Source organism: Spodoptera frugiperda, chromosome 20 (assembly GCF_023101765.2).
Source record: "Spodoptera frugiperda isolate SF20-4 chromosome 20, AGI-APGP_CSIRO_Sfru_2.0, whole genome shotgun sequence".
Taxonomy (NCBI): Eukaryota; Metazoa; Arthropoda; class Insecta; order Lepidoptera; family Noctuidae; genus Spodoptera; species Spodoptera frugiperda.
In genome coordinates, this window is record NC_064231.1 from 12,367,552 (window position 1) to 12,390,154 (window position 22,603).

General features: G+C 35.6%; 1 protein-coding gene across 2 annotated transcripts in view; it reads right to left on the minus strand.

The window, feature by feature from the left end:
• Nucleotides 1–140: 140 nt before the first annotated feature.
• The window catches only part of LOC118282328 (uncharacterized), a 106,913-nt gene continuing 84,450 nt past the window's right edge, over nucleotides 141–22,603 (minus strand). The window contains exons 3-13 of one of the 2 annotated variants that reach the window (XM_050701077.1): nucleotides 13,346–13,484; nucleotides 10,826–10,890; nucleotides 9,856–9,994; nucleotides 8,738–8,850; nucleotides 7,054–7,182; nucleotides 6,483–6,614; nucleotides 5,935–6,154; nucleotides 5,363–5,508; nucleotides 4,539–4,862; nucleotides 3,750–3,953; nucleotides 141–3,010 (exon numbers count right to left, since the gene is read on the minus strand). In XM_050701077.1, coding sequence (XP_050557034.1) covers nucleotides 2,913–3,010; nucleotides 3,750–3,953; nucleotides 4,539–4,862; nucleotides 5,363–5,508; nucleotides 5,935–6,154; nucleotides 6,483–6,614; nucleotides 7,054–7,182; nucleotides 8,738–8,850; nucleotides 9,856–9,994; nucleotides 10,826–10,890; nucleotides 13,346–13,484 — 1,709 coding nt within the window. In that variant the 3' untranslated portion in view covers nucleotides 141–2,912. Of the gene's footprint in view, nucleotides 3,011–3,749; nucleotides 3,954–4,538; nucleotides 4,863–5,362; nucleotides 5,509–5,934; nucleotides 6,155–6,482; nucleotides 6,642–7,053; nucleotides 7,183–8,737; nucleotides 8,851–9,855; nucleotides 9,995–10,825; nucleotides 10,891–13,345; nucleotides 13,485–22,603 lie in introns of both variants that reach the window. The other variant, XM_050701076.1, reaches the window with a different exon arrangement.

Consider the following 22,603-nt stretch of genomic DNA (forward strand, 5'->3'; position numbering starts at 1 on the left):
CAAGTTACTGACGGAGGATTTGAAAGCATCATTAGGTGTAATAAATGCTTGTTTAGTTGTTTTCTTTTGGAGATATAGGCGGGAGTTATTTGGTAATTGGTATAAAATAGAGGATTGTATAGGAAATAAAACAATTCAAAATCAATTTCGCTGTTTATTTTAATCCATGCTGACGACTATATACTTAATTAATTTCAATGTACCTATATCACACAATGGAAACTTAACGATGATAACCTCGAAGGAAACGATTTTAAAGTATTTTTATTTAAACATTCACCTTTATAATCATTTCCTTACGAGTTAGCTTCCACAAAGAAATAATCTCTCTGTCACATTATAAAACAACAACGCTAGCTCCATTATCCACAACTGTCTACTAACTATTAAAAATTTAACGCTCAATAGCTATAAATACAAATATATTATTGCTGTTGCGATTTTATTATCTAAATAACTTAATTAAATTTTACATTGATCTCAAAATGAGTATTCGTTTTTACTTAGCTAAATTTAGTCTTATCTAATCTTACCTATAGTAGTATTGCTTGATTTGAGAAAACATTGCTTTCTCGTGAAAATGTCGTAACAAATACATTAGTACAAAGTTAGTGAAGCAACCATTATATGGTGCATTGTAACAATCATTTAGACCCCATCCATTTAGAAAATAATTTGCTAATCTAGCCAAGTTTGAGCATTGAGTTTTGGAAGGTAACCGACACTTCTGATTTACTTTATCAAAGTTTGTAACACTTATAATTATTATTTAACATGTAATAGTTGGGAGTAGGGTCATATTTGATATAATTTACGTGTAAGGTAAATTATTAGGTAAGGTAAGGTAAGCTACAAACAATTGAAGGGAGGGTACAAGTCACTCAAAACTGTTCGTTGTTCAGAAGTGTCGATTTTGTGCACTCAGTTTGCAAAAAATATAGCGGCCCGTTAATTATTAGTAATGAAATCCAATAAGAGGGAAGAATCTTCTTTAAAATAACGTATAAAGGTAGATTAATATGAGAAAAACTATTACAATTTAACCGTTTAACGTAGGTCCAACTAAATAACTTATTTTCACCAACGCCAACTAAATGGGGCCTGTATAAATAATTGTGCTTATTATAGTAATAATTATAATGTATCTAAAAAACTTATGATTACATTTTAATTTACACCAAATCAAAATATACAAAAGGTAAGGTAAGAATAATTAAATAAAATAAAAATAAAGTTAATTAATTAATAATTAACTAGATCGTAAAATTATTCTAGCTACTCAATAACATTTTACAATGATTTTGTACATAATTCGAAGCTTCATAATTGTAGTGAACGTACTAATTTGTATTAAGATTAAATAATGTAAGTATAAGTTATAGACTATTTTGTGTATGTATAAATAATATCGGTTTCGCCTACCTAAACCTTTTATGTCCAAAGGCGTAAAGAGTTTATAAATGGGAGTCAGGTCGTGTGAGCAAATTATAGTTAGAGTATTTTTTAAATAATATTACGTTAAATGCATATTTTTACAACAAACATATGATAAAATGTTTCAAGTGTATCATGAATATAAAAATTAACATAAATCTTAGAAACAAAACTTAAAAAATATTAGGTAAAATGAAATAAGAAGCCGAGGACATTTCTGCATAATATATAAAACTGTCGCAACAAGAATTATTTCACAACCATTCTCATCAAATCTACCAACCATTTTGTCTAAATTGTGTAATCCTTGAACCAAAATTTAAAATGAAATATAAATTATATTTTTATTTTCATTTTGGAACACAGAGGGCTTAGTACGACTTTGAATTTACGTGTAACGACATCCTAATGAGAGCGCGTTCGGCACTCTGGTTGGCCGGTTCTAATGAACCAACCAATCGGAGCGATCTTGTTAAATCTTAAGAATGCTATCTGTCTCGGCAAGTAATAGTATTAGTCTTGGCACTTAACCAAAATAAGTAGGTAATTAGTAAAACTAGTATTCATCTCGGAAGTTACTTATTAAACTTTCTGAATACGATGATTAGGGGAATGACTTTTATAAATTGGTCCAAGGATAACAATTTACTATAATATAGAACTTCTATACACAAGACATCCAAACAGATGTGCCTCCAAGTATCACATTAATCTATTGAAATAATAAGACTGTCTATTGGAGTCGAAAATGCTTCGTTCTGTAGTTTCTCTAGAGAGGTTTCAGACAAAAATATAATGGCTTATAGATACAGACCATGGAGGTTACTGCTTTTTTGCTCAGCAGATGGCACTACTGTCGCATGAGGTCTGGTTGTCCAATCAATGTAGCTGTCAAAATTACATAACTAATGGTTTGATACCAGTTAATTCGATAAACAGGCCTCGCTATTTGATAGCAAAAAACGGTTGCTCTCATTGAACCCCTCTAGAGTTATTCGTTTATTACAATAGACCCTTCTACAATATTATTAGTTCAGTTATCAAAAATAATTTAACTTGGAGGCAACAATCACAAAAAAGAAGAAATCAAGAAATATACGTGCATTTTGTGCAATCAAGACGACATCTATCATGTCAATTTATTATCTAAAATTGTACATTTAAATATAATGAAATAACAACTTTAAAATAACGGTTATTCGTTATTTTAGCTATTTTTTTTTTGTTATGGCAATATCATGTTTTAGGCGATTGAATCTATCTATGATTGATAAACGTTATTATTATCGATTTTAAATGATTTACAATGGTAATTTTATAACGTAAATTACTGGAAATAAGGCTTGTTATAATAATGTTTACAAAGTGTTGTAACTAAAGGTGGTTTACTAAATAGTTTCTAAGCCTGCCTATGTTCGTAGCTATAATTACAAGGGTGAGGGGTCCGAAATGACTTATTTTGTGCCGTTTATTAGGAATCATCTCGGTATTACGTAGTGTATGATTGGGAGACATATTACAAAAGTTAGGGATATCCTCAGAGCTGGTTGGTGGCTCGTTTGATCTTGACATTCACCTGCAATGGAAAAATAACAATTATAACAAAATAATTACGTATCTATTAGGCACCTATTCGGTTCTGTCCCTTCTAGTGTTCATTAACATTTTTAAAACATAATACCAAACAGGAGTTAAATTATCTCTAGCTAGCTAGCTTGTTTATCACGGTGTATCTCCCTGCTTTTTTATCATAAGATTATCGAGTTTGTTATTTACTCAAATACCTTAGAGTAAACCAGCGAGCAATGTTGTGAGGTGTTCCTCAGGGATCAGTATTGGGACCATTCATGTAGAATATTAGTTACGGGTACTTCGTAGTACTCGTGCCCAAAGAAATTGAGAGAAAACATTTTATTAGTTTTATCTTTATTCTTAGTTTCACAGTATTCCTTAACACAGGTAATCAATTAACTAGCTAGGAATGCAGCATGTCACCTTCCATTTATTTTATGCAGTCTTCGTACATTATAAGCTAACTACTCTGTAATTCCTAATGTACTACAATGTGTTTTAGTGAATAAAGATTATATCTATACTAATATTATAAAGCTGAAGAGTTTGTTTGTTTGTTTGAACGCGCTAATCTCCGGAACTACTGGTCGGAATTGAATAATTCTTTTTGTGTTGGATAGTGCATTTATCGAGGAAGGCTATAGGCCATCATCAAACATCACGCTATGACCAATAGGAGCCGAGTAAACCGCGCGGTAGTAGCTAGTTATATTATATTATTATATCTTTTCTTAAGTAGTTACCAGTGGCGGTGGCGTCAAAGACGAGATGCGGCGCGGTGTCGGTGCGGTCGCAGTTGGTGGCGGAGCGGCGCAGCGCGAGCGCGGCGCGCGGCTGCTCGCGCGACACGAAGCAGTAGCGCCGCGCCGCCGTGCTGTCGCGCGTCACCGGCGTCGTCACCACGAACGACGCGCCGTTCTCGTACCACCCGCCGTGGCACGTGTACGCTGCAAATTATTTATTTTTATTTATTTATTTATTAAAAGGTACATGTTAATGAACTTAAGAACTAGTGTACAGTCCGACAAAACTATATAAGTATCTAGTTTGTCTGTAGTTATAATTGTTGTGTCAGTGACAATGACGCATTTACCATTTATTCATAATAAAATTTAACCACAATATATTATGGACTTACAGTTAATACCAAATTAACCATGCATAGGTATTAGGTATTACTCATATAATGTTGTTATTTAACTCTTTAGGAAATTTAAAAGGAAAACCGAAATAAGTATAACTAAACTTATGAATGATTAGTGGTTTTGGGTTCGACATCGACATAACAATAACCCCTGCTCCTTTTTTATTTTTATTTTCAATGTACAGACAGCACTTTTCTACGATTTTATTATATGTATAGATAGTGGTTTAGTGATAAATAATAGCTCCTTTAGGACGAACTCCCAATATAGTAACAGAGAGTTAGGTAATTGACGTTGGTTGGTTAATTTAATTTGTCAGGAACCAATTTACCAATAATGAGTACTTAAAAATTCAACAATTTATTCTAAAACATGGCTTCAACTCACCAGTGACGACCTCTCGGTTCTCACACGTGGAATAAAACTCCATATTCTTGACGGAGTTGCAGCCAACTTCTAGCCTGTTGTAGCTATTCACCACGCAGGCTACTTCACCCTCCGACTCCCTTCTACTCCTCAACATGGGAGCACTGGACATGTTGCTTACGCTAAAATTGAACAACCTACTCCCATTAACCCTACGATTATGTTCCATCATTGCTTTCTCTCTCTTACTACTATTATCTTCACTCGATCTCGTATCTCTCTTGCGACGATTCTGTATTTCATATTTTCCGGAATAGGGACACTCTTTTGATTCGGGATTGCTTGCTGGAAAATAGAATATGTGATTTTAGGACACGAATAATAAAATATAATTATAACAACACGATGGATATAATGACAAATACTTAACCTATTTCCAAGTGGCTTAATGCGACACTAGCGCCAATGGCGGTGTAAACTAACAGAAAGATGTGTGTTTTTAACAGACTCTTGGGCATGGCTTTATCCACTTTTTACCAAGCAATCTAAGGAAGTATAATGAGAAACGATTGTTTTAGACTTTGTTAAAATCATTAAAACACATTATGATATTCTCCAAAGCCCATAACTATCTTCGAAGAATGATGGAAGCTTCAAAAGTAATATCATGTCAGTTTTACCAGGAGTAATCTAGATGGCTTTACACTTTGATAAACTCACTAAAACACATTATGATATTCTTCTATAGCCCATAACTAACTTGGAAGATGATGAAAGCTTCAAAAGTAATATTATGTCAGTTTTATTACAGGAATAATCTATCCAGGATCCAACTAGTTACTAACCTACTAAAGTGACATAAGGCGCAGTGACAGCGTTGAAGTGGTGCGGCGAGCAGGCGTCGTCGGGGCGCGACGTCGGCGTGCCGCGCTGCAGCTCCGCGATGTACGTGTCGCGCCGGTACAGCACCACGCACACGTAGCGGGACACACTGGAATTATAGAGAGAAGTCAGTTAATAGAGAAAATATATAAACCTTCAAAAGACGGCTTTTAGTGAGGAAAATCATGGAATGATTCCTCACGCTCCCTGGGATCCTGACGACTCACTCAAAGACCAATGTTTCATGTGTGTTTACAGATTACTTTAAAATGGAGTAAGTTATTTTATTTCAATTTTGAAAATTCAAATGATAAAAATTGCAATGTCGAATCAATCTAAGTACATCACCTTACTTACCATCAGGTGACTTGTTTGCTCGTTTGTCACCTATTTCGTAAAAAAACAAACCCATGAAAAACTAAAAAACAGCGTTCAAAAAGGTCTTCATTAGGCTTTCAGGTAAAGGTGAAAGCCTTAAAGCTGTTTCATGTAAGTAAGTGAAAGATCTAAAGAAAGAAGTAACCAAAATACTAACCAATGATGCTGCCAATGCGCGACCAACGCGACAGAGTTCCCACTCGGCGAGCTGGCCTTCACATTGACGCAGTACACCTTGATGTCAGCGCCGGTCTGGTTGGTTATCCTCAACGTCGCGTTCCGCTGGTAGAACGTGTAGTTGCTGGTGAAGTCCAGGGTATGCCACGTGTGGGAGAACGTCATCCATGTTGGGAACTGGCAGTTGAAGCGGACTGATACTGGAATTATGGAAAAAGATCATCAGTTTCATAATAAAAATGAGAACGGGAACTTAAAACCTAGAACCATTAAGGATACTAATCAATTAAGTGATTGGGGTGATGATGATATTTATAAAAACATAGTAAAGTAAGCGAGAACTGATTTAAGTCTGTAATGCAAGGTTCATAAGATCAGATACGCCTTTAAAATCTGCTGCTATCATTGTTTTGAAAATATTTATTATTTTCACCATAAAGGTAAAATAGCAAAGTCAGGATTGTCTTCTGATTACTCCTGCTATTAAAAAATTCTTTACAAAAACTATGGGCTCTGTAGACAACATACCTCGTTTAAGAGCCATAGTTCTGGAGCCTTCTGTAGCACTGAACAGTCCGTTGCATGTTGCGTCTCCAGACTGCGCGACCCTGTACTCGATGCCGCCCGGCGGGACCACCTGCTCCTTCACTGTACCGGTTGCTGTAACACGTGGGTTGAGAAGTAAGTCTAAAATTGAAGAGGAAAGAGATACAGACTTGGAATGAACTTGAAAAAAGAAGATTTTTTGTTATTTTCTTCCATTTTGTGTGTCTGTTGACCATTTTCGTTAGAATGTTTAAAGTAACTAGAATTTTCCCTGCTTGACTAGTAATAAAAAGTAGCCAATTGTGTAAACATCTTCCTAAAGTAATTGTAAAATGAATTATCACAAAAACTAAATTTCTAAATAAAAATGTCCAACGCTAGCAGACAACACTTGTGTCGTGAATAAATTCACAAACACCTAACTTCAATACATTAAAAAGCAAATCAAATGAGTTTTCTTTCGCTTACACTAGTTACAATTAAGGCAAGTACACATAAACTTCTTTGTAAAAGATCAAACGCCTTAGAGAAGTCAGTGAAAACATTTGCTTACCATTCGTCTTCTCATAAACGAAACATCTGTACCGGTCCTCGTTGCTGGTCGCATGGTTATGGTGCAGCTTGCCTACCAAGAAGCGGAGACTACCTTCCTTCCATGTTGCCAGGCATTCTAGCTCTTCCACTGAAATTACAAAGTGAAAAGTGATTAAGATGATACAAGAAGTGTAGTATTTCACATACTAAACAAGAGACGAATGAAGATCTAAAGACTGGAATGCTGTGAAATCAAATTAAAAGGAACCATAATATTGTTAGTTTTAATGCCAATAAAATGGTTTTAAGTCGGAATTAAGATCGTATTAAACTTATAACAAAACTGACAACTCTTAACAACTAACCAAATGGACAACTTACTAAAGACGTTGCTCATACAAATATGGTACAGTCATAGTCAATCGTAGAACTTGGCATTAGCAACATAACTAGTCAAATGACGAACTTGCAAGCCCAGTTATAGTACCTACTCATAGTTTGTTAACTTCTTGTTCGAAATCAACAGCCGAGAATAGACGCACAGTTCGCCGTTGACGTAGACAATTGAGACAGACGACTGCACAAATAAAGTTTTATATAGATACCGCCGACGGCATAAAGGGGAAGTACTATGGGAATTGCTCGGAAATGTTCCTTTTTGAGTGGAAATGCCTTTTTGTTATGTACTTTCTTCTTATTCCTCTTTTTTTACTACGCTTTTGAAGTTATTTTCCTCGTTTTTTGTTGTAATATTTTATTTTTTTATTTGGTTTAATAGTTCATTCGGGTGATGATGATTGAAATTGAAATCTGTGCTATTTGCTTTAAAGCTGGCTATTGTTTGTGAATGCATTTTGTTATTTGCATGCCATTGGGAGTACATATTGACGCTCAATAAATAAAATAGCAATACAGAATACATGATTCAATTTACATCATTTACTTTTCATCAATCAACTTTGTGTTAATAAATGATTGTGAAAAACGTACCTACGTTTACGTTAACGTTTTAAACTAAATAATTAACTGGCACCACTTAAAATAATCAATAAATTGTTGAATTAAAATAAAATGGATTCCATGTTCTATGAGTCACCAATATGTCCTTTAACACAAGGGTTATTTCGAACAAGCCGCGAGTCGCGACTATATCTAACAATGGTTGACACCTCGGCTGGAACTCTGCCCAACCATTTGTAACCAATGTCTAACAAGACGAGCTTTCGAAAATACACAAATTGTTTCTGCTTTACCAATAGCTGTTTAAGATAAATATTCTAGTTTTTGAACTGTATTAGCTTGTTTAACGATTCTGTTTACGATATTCAGTTCTTTAATGTTTGTGTTAAATCAGAAATGGGTCAGCTAATTAGGGTTTATGTTCCTTTGTTTTTCTGTTTTATTTTTGGATACTGGCTGTCTTGTCACGTTTTTCGGTATGTCGAACAATGGAGCGTTACAATGTGTTGATTCGTTTTTGGAATTGCAAGTTTTCTTTTCTTTCAAACTCCTAATATCAACAACATTAGTATTGCATCTATTTGCTGTCAGCTCTTGGCTTTGTACTTGATATTACGCCTTTAAATCTTCGATTACAACTATTTTATTTGCTAAATCTAACACCAAATACATATCAACATCATTATCACCACAATCATCATCATTATCATCGTCTTGTCTATTATCATTCACAAGTAACTGACCTGTGCTTTCAGAGCCGTACACATCTGGACATGCTTGGTAGTTGAGGAGTAGTCTCGAATCTTCTGTGCAGCTCTCGATAGATGAAACTGGACTCTTGCAGTCACCATGACCCCTGAAATTTCAAGTTTACTGAGTTAAATTGTGAACTAAAAGATGAGAGTTTTCTTATTACCTAACTCTAAAATAGGACTCACCCCTTAGTCTTTAACTTTCGAATAATATGATACGTCTTTATAATCCAATGAATTTGATATACGAATGAAACATAGATATACCTACATAGTAGGTATTATGTTTCCATGTTCTGTAAGCCCTATGTACTAATACATACTACATTTGGGATCTATTCCAATATCTTTAACTGGGTTGTAGATATAACTTAAGTATAGACATTATTGTTGAAATGCTTATTCTACATTACTTTCACACAATTTGCATCACATACTACGTCTTCAATATCAAATTAAATGCATTTATGAACATCAACTCATCAACTCATGGCGAATAATCCATCACCTTTCAAATTACAGAGCGCTTTGACTGACGCTCGATCGGTAATACATTACCAACGGTTTTTAATTACACGTCATTAAGAGCCGTCATTCGTCCGACTACCGAGTGACGTCATGACGCGTGTCATGTCTTAATTGCCGGTCAACTGTCGGTGACGTCATCAACGGAATATAGACGTGTATTGTATGAGCTCTGAAGATTTATGTGAGTTTTCGATTGTTTTATTCGTTTTGTGATGTGAATAGTAATGTTTATAAATAGAAATAGAAGTAGTTGTAGAGCGTCGTCCACTGCTTTCATTTAGTTATTAGTTGGAGTAAGTTATTTTCATTGGACAGGGCAGGACAGGGTTGGGAATTGAAATTCCCTCAAGCTCACTGTAGGGTCACGTTAAATATGAATCAATCTTGTCTTGATATGTTTTGGGGTTGACTCTTGACACAGTCAGCTGCAATTTTAACGATGTCTAAACTAGAAACTTAACATCACGATTGTGGTCTGAGGACGTGCTATGATAATTATTATGTGAGTTTTCCCATATCAAGACAAAAAGTTATCAGTATATTTAATAATAATAACTTTTTTCAGTTTATAGTTTACTCACCTATTATAAGTAAAAGAAAACGGTCCCTTCAAAGGGCAGTCGACGGGATCCGCGTTTTCTCTAAACATCGAGTAAAGCAACGCGTCTCCAGTAATCAAAGAACACAGGTGCGGTAAGGCGTCTCTTCGATGGCAGAATGCTGAAATAAAAGTTACCAAGATCAATATTCATAGATCTCCAACACAGTTGGTAAGCGTGGAGATTATAGCAAACCCTATACAAGAAGACAGTTACTTAATTATAGCTATAGTAGAATACTGCATCCCTCCCACTGGTGTGTGTGGTCACAAGTGGGAGGTCTTTGTTCAATAGTTAATTTGAACTGATTGATGAAGATGCCATATTTGCTGCACGGTTGGTGCGGTGCAAGTCTTTGTGTGATCCACAAAAAGACTATTTCTGATCTGGGTGTCATGTGCATGTGAAATTGTATGTTTGTTAACGCACCCACGACACAAGAGATTTTTTTTTTAATGTGGTGATTCACATTTCATTTTACCTAATATATACCTCGAACTTTGCAAATAAAACCATAATTTAGTCCTAATACAAACAAAATGAATCACTAGAAACAGCACCTTAAAGGCAAAACTCACCAATATTAATATGGATATAACCGGCTATCTGTTACCATTAGTCATTACTCATTTACCGAAAGTACAGTCCGCGCTAAATAAACCCGAATGGTAATGTAATTCATTACCAGAGCCCCGCTAGAAAATTAGGCGTCCTGTTTATGTGTCCAGGAAATTCCCTTGATAGCCCGTATAGTGCGGGGACCACATTAACTCATCCTTATTTGATGAATATGAGTGTACCAAATAGCTTTTCTACTTACAAGGCTTTCTTATAGTAATTGATGTCGATTTTCTAAGTGTAGAAGGTTTTTTTGGGCACGAATCTTACATTATGTAATGTAGGTCTTAATGTAGGTAGTCTGGTTTTCGAAGTATCGCTTTGTAATACTTACTTTCTTTATATTGAAGAACGTTTTTATGTTTTTCATGCATCACAACGCAGCGGTAACAGCCTTTTCTGTAAAGAAAATTTAATGAAGATTTTTATTAAACCAATGTGGATGATGACGGGGTAAGTAAATAAAAATCTATTTAGTCCGCCAGTTAGGTAATGAAAAAATATTAGACACGTTTTTTTCGTATAAGAAAACAATACTTAGATAAAACAAATTAAAGTTTAGGAGTACGCGCTAATACGTCATTTCTACGTATAAAACGTACCAACAAGTGACGTCAAACGATATTTCAAATCAGTACTTATATCGTCAAAAAATAAAAAAATACATGTCTAATGTTATAAAATGTTCTACAAGACGGACATTAAAATAAAAATTAGTCATCTAACCCTATTTACGTTACATAGTTCTAAATTTTCCTTCATACATAATGAAATGTTCACAGAAATTTTTGCATCAGCTAGGAAAACTGGACGCAACGTATTTTTAACCACACAGTATCAAGTTCAAAGTGAATTTATGTGAGTTAATAAGGTCGATATTACATTGCAGGTGAAGCTGACTGGCCACTACCTTCCTGATGTAAAATATAGGAACAGGTACACCATACATTGAAGATTTGTTGGCACGAAACACGAACCTATGCACTGCAGTGGCGGAAACAATGTACGAATTAGATTTTTCTTTTGGCGACCTTTTCTGGCATTGATGGACGTTGGAATTATATTGCAGTGCGTGGGAAATGAATTGTTTGGAATTTTGGAAAGGAATTATAGCAGAATGAAAATGTTATAATAGTATAAGTACACGTAGTGGATCGTATCATAACGCCTTTTGTCCTCGAAGAGGTAGGCAAAGGTGCACATTACGGCACATAATGCCACTGCACAATGTACACCCACTTTTCACTATTTGTGTTATAATTCCATGTAATAGGGGGTGAGCCTATTGCCTTATACTGGGCACAATTTCAGACTCCGTGCTATTACTGAGAAATTTTGGAACTAGGCCTACGTTTATCATTTACATTTTAATACATTGAATGCCGTGGTGGTCACCGGTGACCGACGTTAGCGGAGGATTTGCCTTCAACAGTTTTCTATTGGCAGTCAAAGACTTAAACACTGGTTTACAAAGAACACCCTATTATCAGTTACGTATCTCCCTAAGATTTAGAGGTATAATATCTACAGTGGGCAGTAACTAGGAGGAATGTAGGAAATATAGGGCGTCAGCAGGTAATGCGGTGAATTGAAGATTTGTTGGCACAAGACACGAACCAGTGCACCAATGCAGAGGGGCGGTAGATAGGAACAGCGACAGCGACGCTAGTGAACAATTTTGAACTTTAAGGTTACTTGAGAATAGTGTTGAAATTAATTTAAACTGGTGTTCTAATACTTGAATTGTAGTTTGACTGCCTTAATTTAATTTTACCGTCACTGTGTTTTGATTCGAAGCGTAGGTAATGAACTAATGACTGACCGCGAGGTATTGGCGCTAATTCTGGTACACTAACACTACATTAGATTTTTAGTTTTAATTCCGCTTATAGTATAACTAAAAAAATGTATTGTTAGTGTAGCACGGATTTCCGCAAAGTAGCGCCTGATTCTATTCTATATGTAAATCGAGGTATAAATCTGAGCATTCTTATAGTAATAATTTATAATATGACTGGTATACTAAAGGTACGCTCCCACCAACCACACGAAGCAATCAACCAGTAATTCCAATCCAGTATATTTACAAACCACTAGGAAACAGAGACTCTGACTTAAGACGGTAACTAAGCGTTCCCGTCTCTTCCTGATATTAGAACGACGCAGATATTTGCTATCCCCTTGTCACGAGAGCTAAGCGGTATCGATAAGACATACAGATTGCGAGATTAAGTGTATACGACGCAAACGAAACGGAACGAAGAGATAGGAGAGAGAAATGAATCGAGATTTACTTGGAAACATGCGTTTAAAAAGTTTTATTAAAAATTGCTTGTGTTACTGTTACTTGTTACCCCACCGATTTCTCCAATGGGGAACCCCTGTTTCTCTGTGTTTGTTTCAAGAATTTTGTTTTTATGTAATTTCAGTCTCAACTGCAGTGGGACTAACGTAAATTACCGATGCTTGACTCTTTAAATAGTGTCTGGTACTGTACTGCATAGCACTTTTACATTTTATTGTATGAATTTAATTAAATGGAAACTTCATGGTTATGTGGGGTACCTACACGTATCTAATGAACAAGTGCTCCTGTGCCTGAGCACCAATCTTGAACCTAATAAAGTTGAATGCAATCTTAACCTAAGAATTACTTCTGGAGCTGCGTATTGCCTAGCGGGTTACCGGCTCGATAAACAGAAGTAGGAACGGGGTGTTTTTAGTTAGTAAGATTCTGACACCCCTTCTCGCCTCACCCAGGCGGGAGAAGACATGGATCATTTTCCCACTCAAAAATCGTAAGAATTACTTGAATATTCTTTTAATAGTTAAATATTCTGAATCCTTAACTTACTCATCAACAATAAGAAACTTGTCTCCTTCCGAAGATAGGCACCGTCCTTTGTTAGACAGTCTGTCTCCCTCGATGAGGATCGGCTGGATCACGCCCGATTGGAACCAGCGGCCGTGCCACCGGGACGGGAATGCACAACCTGGGAACAAATGGACCATTTTAAACTCTTATAAAAAAACAAATTATGCATCTTGTATTATTCCGATGGCATTGTATAGGCTATCGTGTATAGTATCATCTTAAAATCACGGTTTACCCACGTAAATTAATGGAGAAAAGTTCTATTGGTTTCGAGACACAGAGTATTAGTACTTACTACTCATGATGAAGACTCTGTGGAGAAAAGCTGTAGAGCTTTTCTCCATTAATTTACGTTAGTAAACCGTGATTTTTAGTTAATTTAGTGTGTCTCACGATAGTTATTATAAAAATATAGTATCACCGTTTTGACTCCTACACGAAACAATCCTTTTTGATTGTTTCAGTCTTCAGGGTCATGCGTACGCAAATAACCGGGTTTAGAGAACAATTTCAGCAATTACTGCAAACCTCAGAAAAACCTAAAAGTATTTTTAAATGAAATGGTCGATTTCGAAGAACCGTCTCTCCTAATGGAATAAAAACATGATAAAGTTCGTGGAAATACTTGTACATAGGTACAATTGAGGTCAGTATCTAAAAGCATTTGATTGCTATCTAACAGAAAAGCCATAACGTGATGATATTCACCCATGGCACATATGCTAACCGTTACGTAGCCTACCGGAGCCAAAGGCCCGAAGTACCGAAGCATTTTACCTAAGTAATTAAAAACTGTAATATTCATCAGAACATGGTACATTGTGTGTATGTATGACTGTTTGAAGGTTTGTATGTTTGTTGGTCTTTTGTTGCTAGAGTACTGCACTGATTTCGATTAATTTTGGCATAGACATAGCTCGAACTTTAAAAGACCTTCATAGCCCAAATGCTGGGTAAGTATTATTTTGTCATCACCTCTATTTTTCTGTAGGTATCGCATAAAACCAAGAAATGTGTCGTACATTTGATAGAGACTGGACATCAGTGTTCTTGCACGACCTTGAAATTTTTAAACTGCAGTCTCCATAGGGTCAAACGTGGATAATATGGAAAACTATAGAGGGATACATAAAAAGGAGGTTCCAAAACCAGCAGTTGTTTGCCACAGGCTGTTGACATCTTCAGAACCAATTTATTTAGGTGATTATCAAAGTCTAAAATAAACTACAAAATTTCAAGGGAAATACACTACAGCATTATTAAAAGGCTTTCTGTACGACAGTTGACGATTGCTAATGAGTTTGCGTTTATTAAGGTCGTTGTCATTAATAACGATTGATTAGTTTCACCCCTCCTCCCTCCTTTAGTTTGATGGCACGATTATGTAGAAAGAGATAGATAGTGACTTTTTGACAGGTCATTTTGTTTCTACTCGTGGGGTAGAATGAAATTGCTGTGTAAAGGTGCTTTTTATTAGGAGTTAGGATAAGAGTGCTTTTCCACCAGAGATATGCTATACTACGTTGTTGTGGATGCGTTTGGCTTCCACCAATCATTCATTGGTACACATAGCTTAGTACAGGAGAAAATGGATTCAGCTAAGCTTTGTTTTTTATATGGATAGATACGTGCTATGGATGCGTGCTATAGATGTGTGCTATGGATGGTTTCCCTACTATTGATACATCGCATACTCGAGCTGCGCATCTTCCTCGCACAGCTACTTTGCGGCGGTGCATCTTCATAGCACATCTTACTTGCACAACTACATAGCTTAGTATCAGTGGAAACGGTCACATAGTTTCATACACCCAAGGTACAATCAGAGGTAAAACTAATGCTGATATTCCTTTAACAGATGTTTAAATCGAAAGAGAAGTTTGAGAGCATAAAATGCATACTTCCATATTCTCAAAATCAAAATCTTTCATAAATAAAATTATAAGTATCTATATAAATACACCGTGATAGAAAACTGTGTCCACTTTACTTGAAGTACATTCAATAGCTTTTCAATATTTTATAATGTAATTTAAATCTTCTGCTTCAGAACTTTGAACAGAAATTACCTTGACTATTATGTATTCCTTGTTCGTACTAGATTTAATTTTATAAAGCGAACAGGTTATAGTAAGTATTTTACTATTGTTTTTAAATAAAATATAGAAGGGATTTTATGTAGTATTACAGTCGCATTCAGAGACATTTAATGATTATCTACTTTAACTATTCCTTAGTAACGAATTTTTGTCGAAAACAATTGCTAAGGACTGGGTTAAGTATCCATTAAATGACTCTGAGTGCGGCGGTTAGTCTCTTTGTTTGTTACTCTTTAATGTCAAAACGGCTGAAGGGATCGAGAAGAAATTTGGAACAGGTATAGAATATAGTCTGGATTAACACATAGGCCACTTGTTACCCCAATGAAACGCGAGCAAAGCCGATGGGAGAAGCTTGTTTAATAAACGTAAATGCACCAACCATTTTCCAATTTCCTTAAGCCGCTCACAATATAAACTCAAAAGAAAGAAACACAATATAACATCAATATTGTAAGTGCATCCTAACAATTGCTCTCACATTGATTCCGGAGACGTTCACATGGACCATTGTATTCTAATCTGTAGATTATTGTGTTCATTACTGGTGTAATGTCATCACAATAGGCCTTAACAAGTTGCTCGTTTGTCGTACGCGGCTTATGGTAATCGTGTGGCTTTAAATATACCAGTGGTTTCTAAACTTTTCTGGACTGTACTGTGTATCTTGGAGGCTTGTTGTAAATTGATCAGACTTAATAGACAATTTTCCTATAAGTTTTTTCCAAAACGATAGTTTCTTTGAAGTTTTGTATGGAATATTGCGTTATGACGTCATAAAATATTTACGTCAAATAGCAGACTTGTTGCTAGAAGATTTCGAAAATTAAGTAGATCATCAAATCTATGAATGAAAGGGTGATCATCAAATCTACTAATATATGACTCAATGACTATAATGATGAAAACTATACTTACTACTTTTTTATTTTAGGTATGATTTCTTAAATCTGTTTTATGAATAAGTTACGATTGGTGAATAATACTGAATATTTTTTCAATTGGGTTCTCATACTTTGAGAACCGTTGACGAAAAGTATGCAGGATGGGACTTTGATGGTCTTTTGATTTCTTCTAAAAGCTACATGATGGGCTATTATTAGTACTTTTTATTATGTGATTGCTCAGCCTGTAGGTGGGTAATTGAAAGTGAAACATTTTTGGTGATTATATAATGTTACCGTTTTAAAAATTGTGTATGGCATAGTACCTAAATATTGCTATATGTCGTGGGTGCATTTCAAACATCAAATTTTACATAAAAATGATACACAGGCTCAAATCAACAATTTGTGGATCACACAAAGAGTTGCTCCGTGCGGGAATCGAACCTGCTACACGTTGCGCGGCAGCCGGTTGCCCAGTCACCGCGCCAACTGTGCAGTGCTTTTGTTGATTACTGAATTGAATAAATAAATAAATTTCCTATAAAAGTAGAGATATATAATACCCAGACACAATATGTATCGTAGCAAAAGTGATGAAAAAAGAATACGTTACATATATTTAATTACATCAGATTAATTGAGAAATAGCTAATTCAAAAGATAATACAACATTAAAACACCCTTTCACATTTGCATACGACGCACGCTATCTAGATCAACGAGCCCGATGTCACGCTTACTTAATTACAGAATTATGCTAATAAATCAAAAGCAGAATGCCCCTTAACCGAAATTAAGTAATTAACTTTACTCGACAAAATTTGAAATACCTCGCGAATGTTTGCGCGAGCTGACGTCGAGAGGGCTTTTCAAAATGGTCGGGTTGCATTTAAGGAGCATACGATCGCGTTTGTAAACACCATTCGAGCGATATTGCTGTACTTTACAATATAACAGTTAGCGAGAATTATGGTGTAGTTAAATGTTGTGATTTTGTGGGTGTGGTGCAATATGTTTGGGGAATGGAAGTGGGTTGGAGAAAAATTATCTTTGCTATCCATTTGATGGTGTACGGTTGTTTAAAGGTACTCGTTCATTTAGATCTGTACTCTTAGGGCCTATGTCCACCATGTTTATTAAACGCGCCGTCGACGTGCGTTTAACGACAACAAACTGCTCTGCAGAATAAAAACGCACCGGCGACGCACGTCGACGGCGCGTTTACAAAACGTGGTGTGCATAGGCCCTTAGTACGAGTTTGCTTTACGTTGAACGACGGCGCTATGATTGGCCGGCGCGAATGAACCAACCAATCAGAGTGCTGAACGCGCTCTGGTTTAGGTTATTTTAAACGTAAATCAAAGTCATACTAAGGGTACTGTATCGAAAACGTATGTCAGATGAAGTTTTGACAGTGACAGTGACGTCTATTGTCAAGTGAAACAGTTTCTTGAAGTGTTGATATGAATCTGAATTGGAGAGCAGTACAATGATCATGTAACAGATATAATATTACATTGCCTCATTGGCGGAATTGGCACGAATTCCTAGTCGAGTTAGAGTGTTTGGGTTCGATACCTGGATTGAGAAAAATATGACTGGGGTTTTGTCGGTTTCTAAAATCACACTAGTAGCATGAACTTTAGAACTGTCCTCGGTGTAGGGCAATAGGCTAACTCTATTTGCCTGTCTGTATCTACTGTAAAATTGTACATCCTGGCTTACAGGAGTTGCAGCAGTATAGGAGGCAGTGGCGGGCATGTCCCATATAAAAAATAACTCTATTTGCCCGACTTGGGAATCGAGCCCGAGATTTATGTTTAGCAAGCACGTTTCACCATTCGACATTTTATATAATAATACTTCCTTAATAATTCAGTTTTAATATAACTGTGTACCTAAGCTTAGTTAATTAGTGTTTGCTTATATTATGATAAAGTTTATAATGGACTTCGACATGCATCCGATGTAATCTTGGTCACGTAATGTGATTTTATACCATTTTAATCTACCTATAAAATATTTAAAAAACTTATAAATGAAACGTTCGTTTTTTAAATTTTCTTTTTAACAAATTGCCGGCCATTATTCGTAGACGCATCTGTTGTGAATATAAATGTCGATACGTTTAAATAAAGAACAATACAAAGTCGTAAAGGTCATGATACATTAAGGGTAGGTGCCAATACATCTATTTTTCTTTTATAAACTCCAAAGTGGGAAATCTTTAGAGCATCTTTCCTGGGAAGGACGAAGGGGACTGTCTTATTGGTACTAGCTAAAAACTACTCCGTAGAACATTGTGACTTATTAAATATCGATAGAATTCACCACCAGCAACAAATATTCCTGATTGGGAGCTGCGGACTAGCTAGCGGGTTACCGGGGCTCCAGCTCGAAAGGCAGGAGTAGGAACGGGGTGGTTTTTAGTCAGTAAGAGTCTGATACTCCCTCTCGCCTCGCCCAAGGCGGGAAATAATATTCCCTATTCAAAAAAAGCAACAAATATTAATTTAAATCCATGAAATAAAATAAAAATCCCAAACTTTCACTGTTATTCGAAAACCCGTACTATTTTCACTTCAATTTAAAGCGACAACAGACCAAAAATCAACTATATTATTTTGGAAAAGCAACCCGTTCCGAGATTCATTGTGTATGCTATTTCAGTACATTTCGGGAGCGGCTCATACAAATTGAGTTGTTACGCGGCGGTCAGTAACAACCTTTACAATAATAAATGAATCATTGCGACACAGGATGCTTTTTTTTTCGACAACCGACATTCGTATGAATACAATTGGCTTTATTTGCGTATTCCGTTGAAGTTTTTGTTGCAAATATTTAAAAAAATATGTCACTCTGTATTTACTTATGTAGGTAAGACAATTTGCATTTGTTATAGAGTTTTCAAGAAATATTTTTGTGAAAAGTGTGCCATTTGTCATAACATCACGCTTTTGATCTTCAAAGTTGTTGGATGAGGTGCCAAACATGTCAAAACTTAATTTTCACCAGTTAAGGGTTCCATAAATTCGGGTCATATATTATCATTTAATAAAAAATTGGAAATGCCTAGTTGAAATTTTTTAGATAATTGTATCCGAAACCCCTTGCTCTGTAGTCGCTCTTGCAACCGCTAGACCAAGAAGGCAGTCAACGTCTCAAATACAAGGACCTGCTTAGGGGTTAACGTAGAAATGATAAGTTAAGATCACCTACTATTTTACTCTTTAATATTTCTCTTCGAACTGCAAAAGACACACTACCATGCGCATAATTGTATTCACGAATTCATTTCAAAATGTATTAAAATAAAGAGGGAATAAAATAAAAATGAATGAAGAGCAATTATTTCATTCGTTCGTTATCATTCAATCTGAGTGAACATCATTAAAATTGGAACATAATTATTGATACAAATTGGTGTCACAGTGGACCAATCAATCGTGTAATATGAAAGTTGATATTCAATATTAAGATACTGATTACCGTTTTGTATCGTTTTAAATAAGTATTGCCAAGTTAATTGAGCTAGTGATGATGTTCGATATTGTTATTCATTTTATAGAAAGCTGGTGATTTTTTTTTAGCTAATACGTAATTATATTGTGCATGAAATTATTTTTGTTAGAAGCCGTGGTTTTGGCTGTACTATACATGGATGCAGGTGGACGTCTCTCGGCTGATGATGATGATGATGATACATTTGACACCAACCGTACTTTTGCGTATATTCCTGAGTAGGTTGACAACATATAAATTCTTTGGGTTTTGTATATCGTCTTTAATTGTCACATTTCCCTAAAAATACCAATACGTAAATATATCACCAGTACCTTATACTACGAAAGATATGGGGCATCAACAAGAATGAGGTGCGTAATAGAAAATAACCACTATCATTCTCCCATCAATATCAATAAATCACAAAAATAATTAACTATAGACGCTACAACAGACCATCACTTTCACCGAAATTGTCACCAAACGAGCTCCCCTAAAATCCTTTATAAGAAAAATAACGTGTAAAAATCTATCGTATAAGGTGGAGGCGGTAAATCAGTGTTCCAAGCCACAATACCTCCATACAAGGCTACAGGAGATAATAAGGCTACATCAATATAACACGCAACAAGCCTAAGTTGCCGCCGACGAAATTGCCCCGACACCCGGCAACTTGGCTAATTTCTCATGAAGAGGTTCGCTTGCGAATTTTATTGGACACGATTTAGTCAGGAGTCGGGACGTTGTCGGATCGGAAGACTTTTTGTCTGTCGTCGTTGGTTTTAGAATGGAATGTTAAGTAATTTAGTTGTATTATAATTTTATTTTTGTGATTGTAAGCAGAAGAGATGATTTGTAGAAATAAAGAGAATTTCGACATAATTATCCTCAACCTGTAACTGTCCAATTTTTTTAGGTATAGTAATCAAACGAGCATAGTAAGCGATCAACGCCGCCCATCGACACCCGCAATACCAGAGGAGTCACAGGTGCATTGCCGACAAAAGATCAACTGCAGCTAGGCAAAGGTTTTTTCTTACAAGGAGAAAAAAATGCGTTGCGTTTTATTAATTTGCATTAATCTCCACGTATGATCAAAACGGATTAGACATTATAATGTTATAATTTAAAGTTATACGTCTGTAGGATCGGTTTTCAATACTTAAATGTTCGTTCGCAAAATGCTAGCAATTTCTTCTAGAAAACATATTGGTGGTCGTATCGTCCTCTATAAAGGGGCTCACACTCACCGCCCTGGGCTTAATTTGTTTAAATCAAGCTTTAAGACGCAACATTTTGTTGCTTGCTCGTGAACATAGTAGTAATAATGTTAATATTGTACCCAACTTTACGAGTTGAATGACTGAACTGTTTAATTTCATTTAATTGGCCTTGGCTATTAGTGAGGGCCCTATTTTTGGAATGTTGGCTAAATGTGTGTGTAAGACACATTTTCGATATTTAGGCTTTAAATTTTGTATTAATGACTTGATGAGTAGTCGTATTTGTTTTAAACTAATCTATGTTAAAGTGCCTGAATATTGGGAGTCATTGTCAAAAATGTGGATGATCAAACGGAAAAAATGAAACACTTTCAATAATTATAGATTACCTTTTTCAAAGCATAATTGACAAAGATAGCAATAACGTTACTTAAAAATAGATTGAACACAAGATCACAAAGTAGATTATGCAATTTACAAATTGTAGAAGTATTACGGAAAAGGCGATACTTTAATTTTGAAAGTATGTCAATAATATGTCATCACAATAAGGTCTAAAAAGTCGTGCCACCAAGAAAATTAGATCCGTCTCCAAGACGACAACTTGTCTCTTCGATGATTAATGACACACACCCTTTGCCCTTTAACGTGAAGAATTTGAAAAGTTTACAGACTCTGCAAGGTCGGCTTAAAACATTTATTCTTTTACGTAAACTAATTGCTTATATTTTTAGGTACTTTAATTTCTGTGTTGGTGTATTTTGTATCTTTGATAACTAGCGATAGGTAGCTAATTTATTTTAATTGATAATGTTTTATAGTATTGAGTATAAATAGACTAAATACTTAATTATAGGAGATATTTAGATTGCTTTAGTATCAGTAAAACATAGGTAGATATGAATATAAATCGATGGTAAACACCAGAATATGAAAGTAATATAGGTACTTACTTTCATATTGTACAACATATTCCCTTACACACGGACTTTATATAAACTATTCGTCGTTTCAGACATTTTGTTACTATTCAGAGCTAAGTAAGCACAGAGCTTCCCAGTTTCCGTTGCTTCTACATCGAGACCGAAGTATATACAGTATAAAATCAATTGCCAAACATAACATAAAGAAGGGAGCCGTACTCAAGACTAAGTGAGTTCTTACACCGGCACCTTGGAAGCGATTCCGCCACGATATATTCCGGCTATTCGACACTGAATGGAAATTAATGATGGCTGCCGCGGACCACCTGACTTTGCGAAAGTGGGCCGCCATTTTTCTATTTTTTTTTTATGGACGCTAGGCCCTTTGGTTTATGGCGTTCTCCCGTAATGCCATCTCTCTGTTTATAAACTGCGACGTCTATTGTTCGCCGTAATAGAATAATACTGGCCGGTCTAAATGTTTATTTGTGTGTTTGTCGTTGAGGTGGTTTGAAAAAGGAATGGTGGTTCTTTTTTGTTTGAAAATCGAATTATTTGAAAGCATTAGGAAGATTTCATTAGTTGGATTTGATGGGAC